Source organism: Onychomys torridus, chromosome 11, assembly GCF_903995425.1.
Source record: "Onychomys torridus chromosome 11, mOncTor1.1, whole genome shotgun sequence".
In the NCBI taxonomy this organism is placed as follows: Eukaryota; Metazoa; Chordata; class Mammalia; order Rodentia; family Cricetidae; genus Onychomys; species Onychomys torridus.
This window is the reverse complement of record NC_050453.1, coordinates 57,624,252-57,644,532: the sequence shown is the minus strand read 5'-3', so window position 1 is coordinate 57,644,532 and position 20,281 is coordinate 57,624,252. Positions and strand designations below refer to the sequence as shown.

Genomic DNA, 20,281 nt, shown 5'->3' with positions numbered 1-20,281 from the left:
TTCAGCCCATAGGCCTAGCCTCTCAGTCATTTTGTGTATGTGTGTGTGTCCTGTAGAATGTCTGGCAGTTTCTTCTGAGAAGCAGGAACCTGAAGGACTATCTTGCCTTGCAAAGTTCAGTGGTCGCCTTCCTATGAGTGTTGCATGTCTAGTTTATACAACATATCATCAAGCAGTCAACGCAAGGACACTTTTTTGTCCAGTGGCTAACTTTGGCCACAAAGAAAGCAAACTCCATCCAGGTTTAACTCATCAGCTTTTACAATCAAATATCTCTCTGTAGTTAAAAATCCCAAAGGCACACACAGCTACCCAGAGAAACTCTGTCTTGAAACAAAACAAAACAAAAATACCAAAGACAACATAATCCAGACTCTGTGTGGCTTATTTTTTATATTACTTTTACTTTCTCTTTAAAAACTATTTTTATTTTTAAAAACTATCTATTTCTTTATATAACTGTCTATTCTCCATTTGCTTTTTCTTTTAAGCCTATGTACACTTTTACACACATGTAACCAGTTTAGGGTTTATCTTATCTGAATCTGTTTTATTGTGAATCTATTGCTTTAAACTGCATCATGACTAGGACTGAAATGGCAGCTTTGGCTGCTGGCTCCACCCACCTCAGCTTTCCAACACGGCGGAGTTAATTTTCTGCTGACTTTTGGAGACAGTGGGTCTATGCCTCTATCAAAGCAGTGTGTAGCCCAGAAATTTATTTTTGTACTATCAAAAGCTGTATCCACCACGCATCATGTTGTGCAGTTTACAGAAACCTCTGCGTAATTCAGTAGGAATCCAAAATGCTGTAGCTCCAGCCTGCATGCCGTGAACCCACCACAGCCAGGGGACACATCATTGTACCTAGGCCTGCCATGAGCGATATGAACTAGAAAGGTGCTCTTAGCTACATTTATAATCTCTTCTTAAGCTCTCTCAGATTTTAGGTGGAAACTTGCCACTGTGTGTGGGCACCAATTGTAGCTGGAAGTTTTCCTATGTCCCGCCAGGTCCACAGCTGCTCAGACACAAATAAACACACAGAGGCTTATATTAATTAAAACTCCTTGACCATTAGCTCAGGCTTACTACTAACTAGCTGTTACGCTTAAACTCAGCCCATTTCTGTTAATCTATTTGTTGCCACATTTTCCGTGTGTGCCATTACACAAGATGTGGAGGTGGCTGCAGCCAGAGGTGTGTGTGTGTGTGTGTGTGTGTGTGTGTGTGTGTGTGTGTGTGTGTGTGTAGGAAATGACATCTGAGTGCACCCTGGAAGTAAGTCTACCTCCCTACTCTGCTGCTGCAATGGCCTGGGGACCCAAGGAGCATCCTGTCATTGGGTGGGTACCCCAGTGTGCATGCACCAACTCACATGCTTCTTCAGATCATTGCAGTTCTGATTTTATGCTCATTTGCTGAGACATTATTTGTCATGACTAGACCTCTAAGTTGCTTCTGGGACTACCCTGAGTTATACCAGTATGGATACCAAGCAGTGGCTGTCTGGATGAAGCCCCACACCTAGGGTCTCCTGATACTAAGAACCTACTGGTTTTCCAGAGGAGGGTGCTCTGTGTAGGTAGATGCTCAGATTCCTCCTTCGGGCATCCATGAAGACTGGCTATGGCCTGTCTGAAAGGTTATCAGCTTTCTTGGAAAGTAGTTTAAGTTCAGGGAGAGCTTAGGAAGAGCAACTCCTAAATTCCAGCAGATTCTAGACTGAGATACAACGTAAAATGGGGCTTGGTGGGCTTGAATGGGAAGCAAGTTGCCATGCTCTTTATGAGGCCATCTTGGCTCTGGCTCATTATCCTTCTTAGTATTCTCCCTCCCTCTGCTTTTCCCAACCCCTCTCCAACCTCCCCAGCTTTCCTGAACCCTCCCTCTCCTGCTGCCCCCAGGCTTGTGGCTCCAGCTGGTCCTGCTGCTGACCTGCTGGCAGAATGGTACACGGCTCAGTATAAGCCTAGAGCTGGGGATCAAAGTCACTGGGCTCAGAGGCTGCTAGGGACCATGGGAGGGGAGTGGTGTCAGCTGATTTCTGGGTAAGTTGGCTAGAAGTGCGGACATCTTGTGTACAGAGGGTCCTGACAAGGACTTTCACACAAGGGCAACCCCGTCCCTCTTAAGTTGGTGGAACCAAAGGAAAGGCTGGGCATATGGTCAGGAAAGAAGAGAAGGGCAGGGGCTGGGTGAGTCTGGTGTGGAAAGCAAGAGGGTGAGTCACTAAGAATGTCTGGAAGGGCCGGGGATATTAGGGCTCAGGGCATCCAGGAAGTTGGGCCTGGTCCATGGAGGTATTTGTTCTTCAGACTTTGGTGGGGCCTGCTGAGGAGATGGGGTAGAGGGAGGGAGACTTTGGGGAAGAGCTCAGCTGCCTCCCAACTTAGTTTTTTCTTTTAGTTCCTTCACACCCTGCACCACCTTGTGCCGGTCACCCTCTGTGGGCTGACGGACATAAACATTCCGGCTACAGCAAAAGCTGGGGCCTGGTCTTATGGGCCTTTTGATGTAGTGGGCAAGCAGACAAAGTTGCTCACCAGCACCCCAGTCTCCAACCCTGAAGGGGAACCCCAATGGTTCTCTGCACTCCACTCATACTCCTGCTGCCAGACTAAGGAGAGTCTCCATTCTTGGGCCCAACCTCCTCTGGCTGCTGGAGCCCACTCCTGTGAGGAGGACATGGCATGTGGCTTGGGGCTCATGGAGACTACTTTCCAGGTGCTCTTTCCAAGGCCTGCAGAGCTTGCCATCTGCCTGAGGCCTCTTGGTCCAGCAGCAGCAGCAGCAGCCCAGAAGATGTCTGTCCCCCAGCTCTTGCCCTCCGCTCCCCAGGGCTCTTGAAGTGTCTCTAATGTTGACTTCTGCCCCCAACCCTGCTCCCAGCCCCTCCCCCACCCCGGGCTTTGGCATCTGCTTTATCAGGATTCTCAAGAGGGACAGCTGGTTTATGTTCCCAGCATATCTGCTCTGGTTTAAAATAGCTTATGTGGGCAGCTGGAGGACCACATGAGCTTATATGGCGTGGGGTACTTGTTCCTTTAGCCCTGTGCCTGGCACCTGCCAAAATAACAGCCAACACCCTCCATTGTGTTGTTCCCCCCTCTCCCCATCTCCCGCTGCACATTCCTCCTACCGCAGGGCTTGGCTCTCAAGGCCCCAGCCCACATGCTTGCTTAAAGCCCTCTCCATGCCCTGCCCTCGGCCAGTCCCTGCTGAGGCTGAGCAGATACCCCAGGACCCGTGTGCAGCCCCTGTTCAGAGGTAAGACTGGGGGGGGGAGGATCTAGGGAAAGGCTGAGGCAGGTAGGAGAATTCGAGGGATTCGTCACTGGCATTTTCCCTGGCCTGAGTTTGTGTTTACTCTGAGTGGTCCCAGGTTGATGGAAACCCATGGCCCATTCTAGGGGGAGAACACCTCCACATTCAGAGGAGCTGTTTCCAGGATAGATTCCAACATGAGTGCCGTGGAGTGGAGAGAGCCTGCGTTCTTGATGAGAAGTGAATGGGAGGTCCCAATCTGCCACTAAAGACACTGTGGTTTTAAAGTCTTCAGTAGGTTGCTTTTCCTCCCCAGAGATCTTACTTTTTTTTCATGAGTGGAGTGGCCTAGATTATTGTTGGGCTGCTAAATACAACAGAACCCTAGCCAACAGGCATCCTCGATTGCTCAGGTTAAGGGCCGCCTGAACCCTTCTTCTAGAGGCCTGGAGAGCAGGGTAAGACCATGGCTATATTTGCCAATGAATCCTGGTGACCCAGCTCACATGTCCAGGAAAGATGCTACCCTGGGAGCCCTGGCAAAGGTCAAATGCCAGAGGCATGTGGGCCTGATGGGGCTTCCCCAAGCAGATGTGGACCACTGAGCATCTGGGACCGGGTGTGTTTCCACTTCTGGAGGAGGTCAAGGGTGGTTAGCATGGGGAGGGGGCGATGGGTCCAGATCCCTTTCCCAGGAGAGGTGAGCTAAGCTTGTCAACATTGGAAGGTTATCCCTGGGACCCACTATGTCCCTTCCAGGTGACCTGTGCCCCACGCCAACTTGCTCTTGTTCTGTGCCTTTGAACTGTAGCAGGTTTTCTGACTTCTGGGCATATTGGAGGATAGTTTGGGAGGTAATTGCTTGGAGTTTAAGAAATTTCCAACACATTCCACAGGGAATCCAGCTGGGACGCTCCCTGACCTCCAAGATTCCCCCTCTGACCCTCCTCACAGGACAGATCCTCCTTCTCTCAAGGCAGAAAAATCTGAGGGGATCAAGTTGCCTACGCCCCTCCCCTTCACCCTGTGCTGATTCCTCAGTCTCCTGGGCCAACAGCTGTAGCTTTAGGAAGATCCCAGTTCAATGCTGTGGACCAGGGCTGAAGGACAGAGCCTACACTCCTTAGAAACTTGCAAGGCCAGAATCTGAAGCTAATCTATTTTATAGGTAAATCAAGTAAAAGTTCAGAGATGTTTAGTGACCTACCTAAGGCCACACAGTAAAAGCTGGGCTTAAAACGTGGATCTTTTGCTCCCCAGAGAGTCTTCTTTGTTTCTTTGTAGTTTTGCTTTATTACCAGTGAAAGATGACCCCTGTGGCTTGCTGAGAGCGTGGTCAGATGGTAGAAGCTGGTGTTCTGGAGCCCTCAGGCTCAGCCTCCCCTTTCCTTTTCCTAGCCTACCTGGTTTAGGTGTGCCCCCTCTGTTGGAAGCATTCCTCAGACTCTGAAGTCTGTGGTCTGTGCTATTTTGGGATCTGGATGGTGTTCCTGGGGATAAGGTGGGGAGTCCGAGTCGATCCTACCTCCTCTGATCTCAGCAAGATGTCCAGTGGCTCTAAGCTGGTAGGAGAGCAGGAGAGAAGCTGTCGATGATAAGCTCTGGAACAGCCACACACCTTCCCACAAGAACTCTCCCCGACACCTCCAACACCCTCAATTCCTCACAGGTTCTGACTGTCTACCCCTGGGGTTTGTCTCACCCAAGGTGAGTCTACTACCAGACTCCTGGGCTCAGGAGTGGCCTGCTCACCCTGAGATGCAAGTGGTGGTCATCTGGTGTTCAAGTCTTCTCTCAGTAGAATACAGTTCACCCCCCCACCCCCATTGAGACACCTTACACATTTGACATCCCGTTTCCTCTATCTTAACATAGGCGGAGGCAGAGTGATAAGCTGCACAGGGCTGCTGTGCCTCCCCCCCCCCCATCCCCACTGTCCCTGTCCTCCTCCAGCAGAGGGAGCAGAGTGGGGACTTGCTGTGCTTGTCCCCAACCAAGCAGGCCTGGACCAATCCCAGATTGCAGTGACTTCTGAGTCTCAGAACACCTGGCGAGTGCCAGCTTTCTGCAAACAGCCCAGTCTCAAGGGTGGCTCTGTGCTGACTATCAGTTCAATCCCACAACACATTGCCTTTCATGGATGTCCATAGATGTGTGTGTGTGCCTGGGTCTCAGCCCTCTTCTCTGCACTGGAATATACACAGAAAGCTGGAGAAGGCAGGGGCAGGACCATCCAGGTCCCACCCTTCCTTCCATACTGGCAACGTCAAATCACGTCCCAGGGGGTGGCTTCAGTGTGGGCAGGAAGCAGGGCACACGGGAAAGCTATGGGGGTGTCCTGTCAATCAGTATGCTTCTGCTGCTCGAGCCCACCACATGGTGTGCTCCTTCTCCTTTGTAACTATGTATATTGCAAACAACAGGGGGCACCGTCCACATTTCAGGCAACCTGACAGTGTCCCCGGGTTAGGCACCAATACGCCTCTGGGAATGGCTTTGTAATAATATGGGTTGAGTTCGTTCTCAGGGCAGGCACTTTACACCATCTCCAATCTGTTCATTCTATTGCATACACCGCAAGGGAGGAGAACTTTCCCAAAGGGAATATTGGTGGAGGAAAATGAAATGACCTTCCCAAGGTCACACTCAAGGGCACCAGGTGACTCTCACACTGAGGCCTTGCTCTTTCCACCTCTCCCTGTGGCTTCTTGTGACGATGAATGACATTATTATATCTGGCCATGCCTAGGCATCCACTCACTAACATCCCCTGGATCCTCATACAGCCCCTTATGGAGGATGTTTATCATTCAGAGAGGACCGTGGTTCAACTGTGCTACAAGCACATCCACATCTCAGCAAACTAACACAGGAGAGCCTGAGCCCAGCGCTGTTGCCGCCACAGTTACAGGAATAGTTCAGCCAGTTTCCCAGGAAAGCTTTAAAGCTGGAATCTTCATTGAGATTGTGTGGATTAATACCCAAGTCTAAGAAGTAATACAGAAGGGCTGGAGAGCTAGCTCAGCAGTGAAGAGCACATATTTAAGGATCCAGGGTGGATTCCTGGCATCCACGTCAGGTGACTCACAACCACCTGGAACTGAGCTCAGGGAATCTGAATTCCTCTTCTGAACGCCATAGGCACCCGCACTCATATGTGCACATCCTCACACAGACACACATAATAAAAAATAAAAATAGGTCCAAATAAGGGAGAAAGAAACAGAAAAGTTTCTTGTGTCCCCTTGTCTACATTCCCCAGACCAAACATTTCCAAAACTATATAATGTGATATCACAACTTGTGCACAGACAGATCCAGTCCATCCACGCCCTCACTGAGACCACCCCAGCTTCCATTGCCCTTTGTGTGGGTTGAGTTCTACACAGTTTCAACCTGGGTATGTTCACGTATTCATCCCTGTAGTCAAGACCCACAAGGGGACCTGGGAGACGGCTCAGAGGTAAAAGGACCTGCCACCAAGCCTGACAGCCTGAGTCTGATCCCTGGGACCCCCATGGTGGAAGAGAACCGGTTGTTTCCTGATCTCCATACACGTGCTGTGATATTCATGTGCACACACATAAATAAATAAACATGCACTTTTCAAAAAGGCCAACAAGGGTCCCTTGTGCATATGTCGATTACCATTTCCACTTCCCTCCTGCCCTCCACATGAGCCCTGGTGACTTACTCTTCACATTTATAATCTTGCCATTTCAAGAAAGTTATAAATGGAGTCATACAGCCTATGACCGTCACAGTCGGCTTCTCTCAAACCATAGCTTGAGAGAATAGACCAGTTGTTTATCTCTTTTAATTGCCGAGTTCTGCGCTGTGCAGGGTTAGAGTTGGTGTCACCAGTATCCCAAGGGAGCTCTGTGTCAGGATGAAAGGTATGATGAGAACAGCCATCCACTAGGACTCTGCTCCCCTGAGAAGCGAGAAACACATGTCTTTGGGACTTACAAATAGGAACATAAGAAATCCAGGCTGGCATGCCTGCTCAGGGGCCAGAAATGGGTGAACACCAGTTGCTGCCTTGCTGTGATTCAGGTGTCATGGCTGCCTCCTTGCAGAAGGAGATACTGGCTTTGTACTGTGGGTCACACAGTGAACGCATCCCCAGGCTTCTTTGAGCCCACTATAGCTAGGTGCAGAAGGCTCCTGCTGAGGGGAGCCACCTCTCTCTGACTACCTGCAATGATGTTTTTTCTCTTTCTGGAGGGAGAGCCGAGAGCATGTCTGACACGGAGGAGGTGGTGGAGGAATACGGAGAGTAAGTACCGGAGCATCCTGCCTTGCGTATTGTCTCCTCATACTCAGTCAGTGAGCTGCCCAGCAACCCCACGTCCTGGTAGAGTGGCTGCACCCCTTTCCAGGACTTGGATTTCTCCCCTTCCTTCCCATTTCTGTAGCTCTGGTTAGCAGATCCTAGGCAACCTCAAGCTGGGGACTTTGGGAACACAGGACCCGGTTCCAGGACCAGCAGGGTCTTACTAGCTAGTGCACTGGCCATGGGGGTGTGGGGGAGCTGAGAAGCTGGGCCTGTTGCAGCTGCTAACAGTACAACAGCTCTCCTGAGGCCACAGAAATGGTGGCCTCCCCCATCTTGCCCCCAGGGCACAGCAGATCCCTAGTCCCTCATAGTACCTGTCTACAGGCCTGTCCTGGAGAAGCCAAAGATGAGCTACAGTTAGGCAATCCAACAAATATTCTGAGTAGGGATGCCGCCAGGGAGGTCAGATGGACCCACACAGAACCTCCTTTCCATTTGGGCCGCTGAGATATGAACCACGGAAGGGCTTAGCAAAGGGATGCACTGGGCTGATGTGGCCGAGGTTTCACAGGAGCTCAGGGAAGAGGGAGAGTGGGTGCTGGGATGGTCAGAGACAGAGAAGGTAGGCCTCCCCTGGCAGCATTTGTAGAGAGACTTGGGAGGAAAGGGCTTTCTGAAAAGGAGCACTTCCTGGGAGAACCTCCGAGGTGCCGTGAGAGCGGGAAGTGGGAAGAAGGCTGAGATGATTGTTGACTAAGAGGTTGCTAGGGACAGTGGCAAATAGTGCTGGCTAAGAAGGGTGGGCCAGGCTGCTGGGGCCTTTGCAGGTCGAGCCGGAAGATGGAGTGCCATTTGCACAAGAAGGAAATGGAAAAGGCAGCTGGCTAGCTTCAAGGAAAGGTCATTGTGTGGAGGTGTGTGTGTGTGTGTGTGTGTGTGTGTGTGTGTGTGTGTGTGTGTGTGTGTTTAGCATGTTAGCATGTGTCCTGGTTCTGACAGTGTCTTCTTTCATACTCAGGGAACAGGAAGGTAAGAGCTCATGGGGATGCACACACAGATGGAGGACAGTTCGGCTGGAAACTGACCCACCTCTTCTCTCTTCTCTTTCGCCCTGGTCTTCTCTTCTGAACAGAAGCGGTGGAAGGTATGTACCTCGGGCACATGGGGAGCCAGAGGGGAGTTTTGAGAGGCCAGTGTTTCTGGGGTAACAGCTTGTTTTCCTTTGCCCTGAACTCCTAGCTGAGCAGAGATGTCCCCAGTAATCACTTTTGCACACATATGCATATATGTGTGTGTGTGTGTGTGTGTGTGTGTGTGTGTTTGGTGTGTGTGTGTGTGTGATGTATATAAAACACACACACACACACACACACACACACACACACACACACACACACACACACACATATATATATATATATATATATATATATATATTTACCATGAAAACTTTGAAATGTATAAAGACAAGAAGAAAAGAATAATGAGCCCTCACACTCTCATCACCCAGCCTCTGCAATCATAACCATGTGGCCAACCTTTCATCTCTACTTCAGCTGATCTGAGAAGGCACCACAAATCATTCCCGGATATACACTTCATTATTTCAGCACATATCTTAAGATATATGGGCTGGAGAGATGGCTCAGCACTTACGAGCACTGGCTGCTTTTCCAGAGGACCCAGGTTCAATGCCTGCTACCCCCATGGTAGTTCACAACCATATATAACTCCAGTTTCAGGATATCTGACACCCTCTTCTGGCTTCTATAGGCACCATGCACACAAGTAATGCACCAATATACGTGCAGGCAAAACATCCATATATATAAAGAGTTAAATTAAATTGAAAGTTAGAAAAAGTAAGCACATTAAACAAACAAAGACAGCCATAATGCCATGAACAAACCAAAGAACATTCCGTTGACTACTTTTTAAAATGTGGCTATGAAAATGCTTCATTACGTGGGACCTTTCCTATGGGCATGAAGCTTTATTACAACCTGGCAAAGGTCCATCTTGCTGTCCCTTCATCTTGGATATGATGACATGTCACCCTCCTTGGCTTGGGCTCTATTCTTTCTGGAAGCTCTCTCTCTGTCTCCTTCCTCTTGGAAGGCCCAGAATGACCCTGTGGCTCTTGGCTTCTACACCACAGCCAGTCTGTAGCCTGGCTTGCCATGATTTGGCCAAGTCATGCCCTGTGTGTGCACAAAGAAAAGGGTCTCTGACTATCTAGGGAGCTGCACCTCCCCTGCTCCTCAGGCTTTCTGGGAAAAGAGAGGAGCCTCTTGCTCTTTTAAGACTGTTTTGGATCATGTAGCCAAATAGGAGCCATGCCCACAAAGGGTCCACAGATGCCATTTGTGGTTTTCAGGAGCCGTTAGAAAGATCTCTCATCCTGCTCATCCTGGCCCACCTGGCATTCCACCACTGAGATAATCTCTGGTCCCAAACTGTGGCAATCTCCCTGCCTCAGCTTCGGTACTGGGATTACAGGCATGAGCCACGAGCCACTATGCCCAGCTTCAAAAATGTGTTTTGAATCAAGAGCTCAGCTGCCTCCAACTTTCCTATAGAATGAACTCCATCTTCTGGAGATTCCTTTGCCTTGGGGGATTTTTACAGCAGGTTCTGGGTAGTAGGGTTTTGGAAACAGACTTCAGCCAGATTTGGGACCTTCAGCCTGGCTACTACTACACACACAGCAGGCTCTGTCTGAGAGTCAAAGTTCTTGGTGGAGTGAGCGTCTTGCAGCATCTACTTCTGCCTTACTGGTCCAAGGCACCACCTCTGGCTCAGAAAGGAAGGGTCCAGATAAGTGGTTGAAACCTACAGGGCAGATAGTCCTTAGGGTCTTTTTTTGCTAGGGCAAAGGATCTTCCCATTGATGTTAACACTCCCCCCACCCCCACCTCTCACACACACATATCTTTTTTGGTTTTTCGAGACAGGGTTTCTTTGTGTAGCCTTGGCTGTCCTAAAGCTAGCTCTGTGGACCAGGCTGGCCTCCAACTTCATAGAGATCTGCCTGCTAGGATTAAAGGCATGTGCCACCATTGCTGGCTTCTTAAACTCTTCTTTAAGCAGAGATCTGCATGGAAAACAATGGGGAAACATAGTCAGCCTCCTCAGATTATGTATGCCTTCCAACAGGTCAGGCCAGCTCCCTTGGTATGGCCCCCGGTGTGGCGGTCCTAGATGTGATTCTGGGAGTCTTGGGTGTTCTGTGGGATAGTTCCAAAACTCACTCAGGGCAGGAATGTAGGAGAAGATGGAGAAGAGGGAGTAATTTTTTCCCCATTTTCTGATACGGGGGTCCACTATGTTAGTGAGGGAGAAGCTGGGTCCTATAACCTAGAAGCAGGCCGGGGCGGAACACTTTCAGGTGCCAGGCTCCACTTGGTTTTAGGCATTCCGTTCTCAGTGATTGAGAACTGACTGTCATGGTGTCTGTTTACTTGAGGCGTGGGGATGTCACTGAGGAGTGAGCCTGCCATGTGGCTTGAGTGTTGGCTTGGGGATCGGAGTTCAGGCCTAACTCTGGGCTGGCTGTGGCCTCCGCCGCCGCCACCGGGCTGTCTGCTGCACACTAACCTGTTCCGCTTGCTCCCTTTGCGGCCATCACCTGCGCCTGGAAGAAGAAGACTGGATTGAAGACGAAGACGGTATACAGCCTCCTCTGTCCTCTTCCCTGCTCTCCTGTTCCCCCGGGCTCTGGGCTTGGGCTAGGAAGGGCCATCACTTCAGAAGGGCTGGGACCCCAGGACCCCTTGCCCATTCCTTCCTTTCCTTCTTGACTTTTCTCTGGGGTGGGCAGTGGGAAGGATCTGGGCTGTGCTCCACGTGTGGTCACAGAGGGATTCTTATGGCAGGAATGAACGAACCCCAACTGCTCTGCCGTGCATGGCAGTGTTCCATGTGGGGACCTTCTCTGCTTTGCCCAAGGCACAGCGGCCAAGGGGTTAGGGCTCTGAGGACAAAGTCCCTGAAGAATAGCAGAGAGGGCATGATGTAGGCCTTCGGATGTGTGCTGCTGAGTGAGTGGTGGGGTGAGGCTGGACTTGCTCCCAGGGGTAACAGGAGGGCAAAGAGGACAGAGTGGGGCTTAATTTCAGGAGCAGCTTTCCCACAGTGACATCCAAGGGAGGCCTTAAGTGTGACCTGCTCATTGGGTTTCTGTGTGACCACTGGGCCAAGGGCACGTGGCACAGAGAGATAAAGCCTAGGGTGTATGGAAGAGGTGCCAGCATGGTGGCCTCAAGGTGGACCCCAGAACTGGCCATCTTCCTTTATTCTCACACTACTGGCAAACCCCCTGAAGGTTTGAAAGAAGTACCCCAGACCTCAGTGAGGATCCAGTCCTAGGAAAGGAGGCCAGAGGAGATGAGCAGAGGCGGTGGAGGTGCCCTCTTCCCTCTGAGGGTTCTCTCTGTCAGGAGGTGTTGTCCTCTCCCTCTGCCAAGGGCCACCACTTGTCAGCCTATCCATCACTGAATGTTACAAGCACTTCCGCCAAGCCGAGTCATGGTCTGGATGGCATCTTGCCTCCTTAATCTGTCTGTCCCTTCTGAATGTTGGGAGAGGCGGGGTCCACATCCTGCCAAGCAAATGATGGAAATAGAAATGCCTGGCAACCTTCTGGGTAGCACAACCCTCTAAATATTGGGCGTTTCATCCACCCGCACTCGTGGCTTTGGTTTCTGCTAGACATGGAGGAAGGGTCTGTAGACTTGAAGAGTCTCTGGATTCACAGCATCCCTTCCCTGGCACCTCGGTTTAGTCAGGACCCGTCCTGTGGTGCCAGGCGCTGATTGGAGCCTCCAGGGTGAAAAGTTAGGGAAAATGATGGAATCATGTCACCAGGGAGGTCACAGAAGCAAGTTCTAACTTGGGCAGAAAGAGGCTGGATAGTCCTTCACCCCAACTGGTCCCCAGCAGTGAGTCTTACTGTCCTTCATCACTGGTGCTCCCACCTCAAATATCTGGCTTGTCCAGAAGCCTCTAGGTGGCACATAGGTGTCCACACTGGGGAAGACTTCATTCTGATTTCCAAATTCCCAGGGTGGTAAGTTTGGGACACTTACCAGCCAGATGGTACCCTTCTGTGGAGCTTCACTTTCCCTGCAAAGGAGCTGACAGAGAGCACTTTGGGCTTGCAGACCCACAGTCCCTGCTGCACTTCCTCACGTGTGGGGTTGAGCCACGGATGAGAGTATAGAAGAGTGAATGAGGCTATATGCCTAGGAGCCTTTGCTTACAGAAGTTGTCCCGGGCTGGGTGTGGCTGTGAGCTCTATTTTGCTGCCTTCTGGTGTCACCCAGGAGCGAAGCAGCTTCCTTCTGTCACTCGAGGCCAAGACTCCCAGCTCATGTGAACCTGGATGTCACTAGTCCCCTTCCACGTCTCCCAGGTTGATCTCTGTTCTGGGGGTGCTGTCTGGTGGCTGAGAGAGGGGCCTGGTTGTTCATGGTGTCTGGTTCACCTCTCCAGAGCAAGAGGAGGCAGTGGAGGAGGAGGAGGATGGCGGGGCTGAGGCTGAGCCCGAGGGTGAGGCTGAGACAGAGGAGACCAAAGCAGAAGGTACGCCAGGGTAAGGGGACAAGGGCTCAGGGGTGGTGTTTGAAGAAGTCGGTCGTCCAGGTGCTTCCTAGCTTTGTGTGCCTGTGATTCCTGGCTGGGCTGGGGGGTGCATCAGTCCGTTACCTGGTTGATGGTCATCAATCCAGGGCTTCTTTCCTGGCTGACCCTACAAGCGAAAGGCATGCTTGACCATGGCATGCTCTCAGGGAAATGAGCTCAGAACAAAAACTCTATTGATTGTTCGTGTTTTGTTTAGAGGCTGGTCAAGATGAAGAAGCCAAAGATGCTGAAGGTAAGTGCTGCTGGGTATCAGCACAGGAGTCAGACATGACAGGGGAATTTCTCATAGTAGCTTTGAGGAAGACTGTGCCCGGGGATTCCACTGGAAGTTATACAGGAAAGGGTTAGAAAGGCAGAACTTGGTGGCACTTGCAGGGGTTGGGTGGCTCTGAACCTTTATCCTCTTTACCTCAGAGAAGGGGCCTTTGTGCCCAAAAGGAGAGGGAACCAGCATCTATCCCCCCTAGTCTGTGCAGCAGGGTAGTGGACTCAGAAGTCACATTCACACCCCAGGCTCCTGGTACCCAGGCAATGCCAGTGAGGTCTGGTGCTGGTATTCCAAGATATAGATGCGCCATGCTGTAGTGACATCATCATCAAGGTCCTCAGCAGGCTGCAGCCTCTTTCAGTTGGCTCCAGTCACTGGTGTTGGGAGATTGGGAGTTTGGGGGGATAGCCAGTCAGGCCTTGGAATCATGCCCGCTACTTCCCTGGCCAGGTGGCCACCAGGAACTTCAGGGCCCACAATATTAATGAGAGGACCTCCAGGGCTGGAGGCCCTGGGAACCTTCCCACAAGGCCCTGAATCACTGTGAAGTCTGAGAAGCAATCTTCCCAACCCAGAACAGATGAGCAAAGGCTCTGAGGCCCCAGGCTTAGTGTCCCTGTAGACACAGCCAATCATGTTCTGTGACCTCACCTCAAGGCTACCTTCATGCCTGTTGGTGATTATGGAAGTCCAGCTTTACCAGGGCTGGGGGGAGATTCCCTGTGCAGGCAGGGAAACAGAGACCCACAGGCGTCCAGCTCAGGGTGGAGCTGGGAATATCCAGGCTTGCTGACCCCATACATCCTTCTCTCTCCTCCAGACGGTCCATCAGAGGAGTCCAAACCCAAGCCCAGGTGAGTGGGATGCACTGATCTGTAGCAAAGCCTTTGGGGCAGAGGACAGTTAGGGAGGCTGACAAGAACGAGACAGGCGTGCATGAGCAGGAGCTGTGGTAGACACAGCTACCTCAGAGGGTTGAGCAGGTTGTGTACTGCCCAGAGATCTCGGCCTGCGGGGAAGAACGGGAGATGAACTGCACCCTGAACTTCCCTACCAATTATGTTCTAACATGGATGGTGCGCTACATTCATCTACAGAATGGGGAAGGGCTAGTCATGGCCTTGGACAGACACGCTGCCTATCCCACAGGATGATGATGACCTCCCTCTCAATTAGGGTGGGACCTAGGGGGGAAGGGGTGCAAACTTCGGGGAGCCGAGCAGTGAAACCATACCAGTCTAGGCATGACAGCTTCGGGGAGCTACCGATGGGCAGAACAGGGTATCTTTGTCCTATACCTGGAACCACATCTGGAGGCTGTGAGTGTGGAGCCATTGGGACGGAGTATTTCCTTCTTGGCAATGCTTATGCCGCCAGCAGATGGCGCCATAGCGCCCTCATGGCCTCCAGTGGCCTGTGTGGGTCTTAGCTTTGTTCATCCTCTCTGCGGGCTGCCTTGCATATCCTGGAGCATCTCCTTTTAGCTCCCAAAGGCCCAAGAGCATATGAGGAAATCAAGAATCAGAGATCCACGGGGGTGGGGTGGGGGTTAGGGGGCTGGGGTTGGGCCGGCGAGGACACCATCCAAGCTCAGCTCTTCTGCTTCCCAGCTGTGTAGTTTTAAGCCTCCATTTTCCTAATGAGGGGTCAGCCCTGCCCCCTTCTGGGATCTAGTGAGAGGACAAAATGAAATGAGCTCACTGAAAGTCTGACATCATTGGTGCTGACATCATCACAGAGGCGAACACTCCTGCAGGAAGACAGCCCAAGAGGCTCCAGGAACACATGGTCCCTCACCTCCCCAGTCGCTTTGGTGATCCCTGACTCTCCTTTCCTCTCTGCAGCAGGCTCTTCATGCCGAACTTGGTGCCACCCAAGATCCCCGATGGAGAGAGAGTGGACTTTGATGTGAGTGGTGGCTGCGGGTCGAGCAGGCCAGCTTGGGGTGGGGACAAGGACTCCACTGAGAGTGACCGAGCTCCCGATCTTGTGGGCTGGGGCCGGCCGGGGCAGGCCGTTGGCAGGATGCTGTAGGGAGGGCAGAGGTTCAGTTCCCAAGCCCTGTTAGTACCTTTTGCATTGAGCCCACCCATTTCACGGGTGCGGCAGGCTCAGCCAGGCTCTCCCCACAGGACATCCACAGGAAGCGCATGGAGAAGGATTTGAATGAGCTACAGACGCTGATCGAGGCTCACTTTGAGAACCGGAAGAAGGAGGAGGAGGAGCTAATCTCGCTCAAAGACAGAATTGTGCGTGTCAATCTTCCACAGCCCCTCCCCCCCCCCCGGCTCCCCCACCCCCACCCCGCAGTCTGCCTCAAGCTGCCAACCCAACCTGTTGGATGCTGGTCTCCTTGGGTCCCTGCCACCTGCCTATCAGGGCGGATGCTCCTTGCCAACAGGAGCCTGATAAGTTCTGGCTCTAGCTGGGCTTGACCAGGCACCACGGGCTGTGGAACGGCCGTCAAATGTCTGTGTTCCCTGTTCATCTTCATCTTTCCTACCCATGGGGCATAGCTGCCTCACTACTGCAGGAGACGCGGCATCAGCCTGCGGAATCCTAGGCGACACCCAGAATTCCACGCTGAGAGAGGAGATGACTTGATTCCTTGTTTTTCTGTACCCAGCCTGCTTTCCTCAGAGGTGCACTCCAGTCATGTATCTTTGAGCACAGAAAAGCTGCCAGGGCCAGGACTGGGGCCAGGATGTGGATACAGCCCTTAAGGGAGACAAGAGAAGCCACTTGGCATCTCCCACAGAATCGAGACAGTCTCCACCTGTGATGGGCCGCTTCCCTCTGCGTCCCAGTTCCTGGACTGGGGATGACACCCCTCATGGGCACACATAGGAGTTTCTACCTCTCTCCCTAGGAAAAGCGGCGGGCCGAGCGGGCGGAGCAGCAGCGCATTCGCAATGAGCGAGAGAAGGAACGGCAGAACCGCTTGGCTGTGAGTGACCACACCATCCCTGGAGCCCCGGAAGTCCCAGTGGCCTCTCCAGTCACGATATCACAGTTTGAGAGGCAGCATTTATCACAGAAGTTCAGGTCATGGGCTCAGTGTTGATATCACACCAACGAACAGGACAGACTCGCTGGGGCCTTGTGCTCATGATTTTAAGACCCCCCCTCCCATCCCTTCCCTACTACAGGATGTGAGGACAGAGGGCCTCTCAGCCTGCGGGGATGGTGGGCTTTTACAGATGTGAATCAGTGCTTCATTAACTCACTCATACAACAATTCGTCTACCCATTCAGTAAACTCCACTTTGCCCATCTTGTGCCAGAGGGTAACCTCAGAAAGCTCCTTGTCCAATGGGAAGAAAGCTGAGCTCATTTGTAAAGAACACCAACTTCAACCCAGAGTCTGGATTCCTACCCTTGACACTAATGCGTTCATTTGCCCTCCCTGAAATCAGGAAGAAAGGGCCCGGCGTGAGGAGGAGGAGAACAGGAGGAAGGCGGAGGATGAGGCCCGGAAGAAGAAGGCTCTGTCTAACATGATGCATTTTGGAGGGTACATCCAGAAGGTAGGTGGGAAGCGGCATCGGGAACCAGGAGATCTCAGTGTATCTTCAAGACTGCCTTTGGTTGGATCCATGAAGAAATTCCCAACTGCTGTGGCTGAAGTATAAGGTCTCCCCATGCTTTGCTTAGTCCCCCCAACACCCCCTCAAGCTGGCTATCGGTCTGACTGTGGCTTCACTAGGAGGGCTCTGCTGTGGGCAAAGGTTAGAACACTAATATGCCTCTTCACGCTGGCTCCCCAAGGTGACTGGGTGCAACTGGGAGAATCATGGGTCCTGGAGCTCTGGTTAGAGAGCTGACTCTGTCACGCACAGCAGCATGGCCTGCTATACCCTCCGATCCTGTTTCCTCACATGACCTAGTATTGCCTGCCCTGCAGCTTTAGAGAGGCAACGAGCTAGCATGGAGAGTGTGTGCTGCACGAATGTGGGGTGGTTTGCTCATGGACACTCATGCTTACTAGATACGCCCCCCCCCCCCCCCCCCCGCAACCCAGTCAGGGCTGGGGCCTGATTTTCTTTCTTCATCTTTTGTTTGTTTTTTAAAGACAGGGTTTCACTGTGTAGCCTTGACTATAGACCAGGCTAGCCTTGAACTCACAGAGATCCACCTAACCTCTGCCTCCCAAGTGCTGGGATTAAAGGCAAGGGCCACCATGCCCAACCAGGCCTGATTTTCTTTATGCATGGAGGCATTGGAATATTTTCTTTTAGATACCCTAAGTCCCTAGCTCTGCCCCCGTGTCTCTGTCCTCACAATGACCATACCAGGCAAATGTTCTAAAAGTTTCCCTTCCCTGAGCCCCAGACCTGTGCTTGGCACAGCAGCCAGCCCCTGCTGAGCAGCGAATCACCTTGTCCTTACTGTCTTCCTGTCTCCCACCCTGCTTCTCTCCGTGTCTCTGTGGCGGTCTTGGTCTCTCTCTCTGGGTCTTTCTCTCATGGTTTCCTGGTTTAGCAAGCTCAGGTGGGTACAAAACCTCGAGTCCTCCCTTTGGTTGTAGAGTGCTCTCTGGGAGGGGAGCACACCTTGTTGGAGGAGGAGTTGTGGGAGGAGGGAGGGCACTTAGGCCGCTCCTTGCCCCTGCCTCAGTTTCTCTGGGGGAATCTAGAAGGTAATGGTGTGTCATGTTGCCAGAGCAACAGGATAGGAACCTGGTGTTCTGGAGACCTGGCCCTACGCCCCCAGGGTATTGGGAGGGTCAGGGGACAGGGAGGAGCCATCTCTAGACAAGTGTCCCTGCTCACCACCCCCTTCAGACAGAGCGCAAGAGCGGAAAGAGACAGACCGAGCGAGAGAAGAAGAAGAAGATCCTGGCTGAGAGGAGGAAGGTGCTGGCCATCGACCACCTGAATGAAGACCAGCTCAGGTGAGCCCAGTTGGGTGGCCTCTGGCTCTGTTCTCTGGAGTGGGGTGGAGGGTACTTCTTACTGCAAACCACCAGGGGGAGTCATTCCCTCACACATTTACCAAGGCTCATGACCAGGGCTGGGCTTGGGCCTCACAGGTCAGGCCTCAGGTGGGACCTTTGCTGACAGGGAAGGAGAACTGAGCTGGCCCTTTTCTTGTCTAAGCGCCTGCTTGCCCACCTTCACACAGAAGGTGGGAAGGAGGATTGAACTAGATGCTCTACAGTACCGGGAGGCCGCCTTCACGACTCCAGGACTCTCAGAACGCTGCTCTGGCAGCCCTTGGTGCCTGCCCCTGAACACTGGGCACGGTAGCTGGGACCCAGAATTTCAGAATGGTTAGCCCCATAGCACAGGCTGGAGGCACCCTCTGCAGACCTGAATGTGCAAGGGCAGGCTGGGGGACCGCGTAGGCCAGTCGGGCCGGGGTGAAAGCCAAAGTGGCTGTCTTTCTTGCTTCTCTCTCCCCTCCCACTGCGGCTCCTGCAGAGAGAAGGCCAAGGAGCTCTGGCAGAGCATTCACAACCTGGAGGCCGAGAAGTTCGACCTGCAGGAGAAGTTCAAGCAGCAGAAATATGAGGTGAGTTGCCCGCTGTGCCCATCCTTCTGCCGTGCACTGGTTTGACCTGCTCCCCACCATGGCTGACCCTCAAAGCCTCTTTCCCATCCTCCATCAGTCCATTCAACTCACTCACCAGCTCCCCACAGTGTTCTGGTGCTTACCTCCTCCCACTTTGCACCCTTGCTTCTATGCTGAACCCCCTTCCTCCTCCCAGACCTCACTGAATGAACCCCCACTTTAGCCTTTATCTTCCCTGTTTTCCTTCCAGATCAATGTCCTGCGAAACAGGATCAATGACAACCAGAAAGTGTAAGTGTCTACGGCCTCTCTCTCATGGTGCATCCTGCCTCTCTCTTCCCCATCCTGCTGTGAGGGTTGGGACCCCAGCCCTTCCTCTTCTTCAGTTCACAGCTTCCTTCTTTAGGCCTTAGCCACTGCTTACCTGTGCAGGGTGGGATGGGGAGGGGCAAGGCAGTTGTCATATCCCACCCCTGCTCCAGAATGTTCATCTCAGCCCTTAGCTTTCCTTAGCCTGCCCTCTGCCCCATTGGAAACTGCCACCCCCTCCATCTCATGGGGTTCTGCTTCTCCTGCAGCTCCAAAACTCGTGGGAAGGCCAAAGTCACCGGGCGCTGGAAATAGAGACAGCGCTGCTCTCGCCAAAGCTCTGCCTCTTGCCTCTGTCCCTGTCCTGAGCATCCCAGCTCTGGGTCCTCCTGGGCACCCTGTGCAAACTCCTGTCTGGAAAGCGGGAGCTGGGCCAGCTAGAAGCCCGTACTCTGCCTGACCCCTATGCCAGCACCACTCCAAGAATAAAAGGCCAGCACACTGCACACACGGAATGGTATTTCTGTCATTTCTCCAGAATGTCACAGGGAATCAAGACCCTCCTATCTGCCCAGCTTGGAGGAACTTATGCCAGTCTGATCTTCTTTTACCCACCTACAGCTTTTACCCACCTACAGGAGAGAAGCTGATGCCTGAGTAAGGCACATACATTCTCAGAGCCCAGGAGGAAGGTGGGAACAGCGGACAGGGTTTGTGATTTTAGCCTCTGAGTCACCAGGAACAGCACACTGGGGAAGAGGGCTGTCACATAGGGAGGGAGCATTCCCCATGTGAGTCATTTGCTGGGGAACAATGGAGCCTCTTTGGATGGTTCCTGTTTTCTTTCTCCTCCTGGCCTGGGCACTGAGAGCCCACTGTCTGAGGGGCAGGGAGCCCTGGAGGGAGGAAGAAAAAATGGTTTCATCGGGCAGCTGTTCAGGCCAGGGCTGCCAAGAGGCTTGGGCTAGTCTGAGTGCCTCAGTTTCCCCTTTCCCATGATC

General features: G+C 52.4%; 2 protein-coding genes across 2 annotated transcripts in view; both read left to right on the top strand.

Annotated features, from left to right (window-relative positions):
- The window catches only part of Lad1 (ladinin 1), a 29,110-nt gene extending 16,051 nt beyond the window's left edge, over nt 1-13,059 (top strand). The window contains exons 10-13 of the mRNA XM_036203030.1: nt 7,495-7,546; nt 8,565-8,690; nt 11,188-11,214; nt 13,040-13,059. Of these exons, the coding sequence (XP_036058923.1) occupies nt 7,495-7,546; nt 8,565-8,674 (162 nt within the window). The 3' untranslated portion in view covers nt 8,675-8,690; nt 11,188-11,214; nt 13,040-13,059. The remainder of the gene's footprint in view (nt 1-7,494; nt 7,547-8,564; nt 8,691-11,187; nt 11,215-13,039) is intronic.
- Tnnt2 (troponin T2, cardiac type) lies at nt 3,165-19,793 on the top strand. Its single transcript, XM_036203032.1, has 16 exons — nt 3,165-3,270; nt 7,495-7,546; nt 8,565-8,575; nt 8,679-8,690; nt 11,188-11,214; nt 13,040-13,129; nt 13,386-13,421; nt 14,278-14,311; nt 15,302-15,365; nt 15,590-15,706; nt 16,327-16,404; nt 16,874-16,984; nt 18,242-18,351; nt 18,881-18,971; nt 19,222-19,262; nt 19,550-19,793. The coding sequence occupies exons 2-16, from the start codon at nt 7,509-7,511 to the stop codon at nt 19,593-19,595; spliced, it is 906 nt and encodes a 301-aa protein (XP_036058925.1). The 5' UTR covers nt 3,165-3,270; nt 7,495-7,508; the 3' UTR covers nt 19,596-19,793.
- Nucleotides 19,794-20,281: the final 488 nt, after the last annotated feature.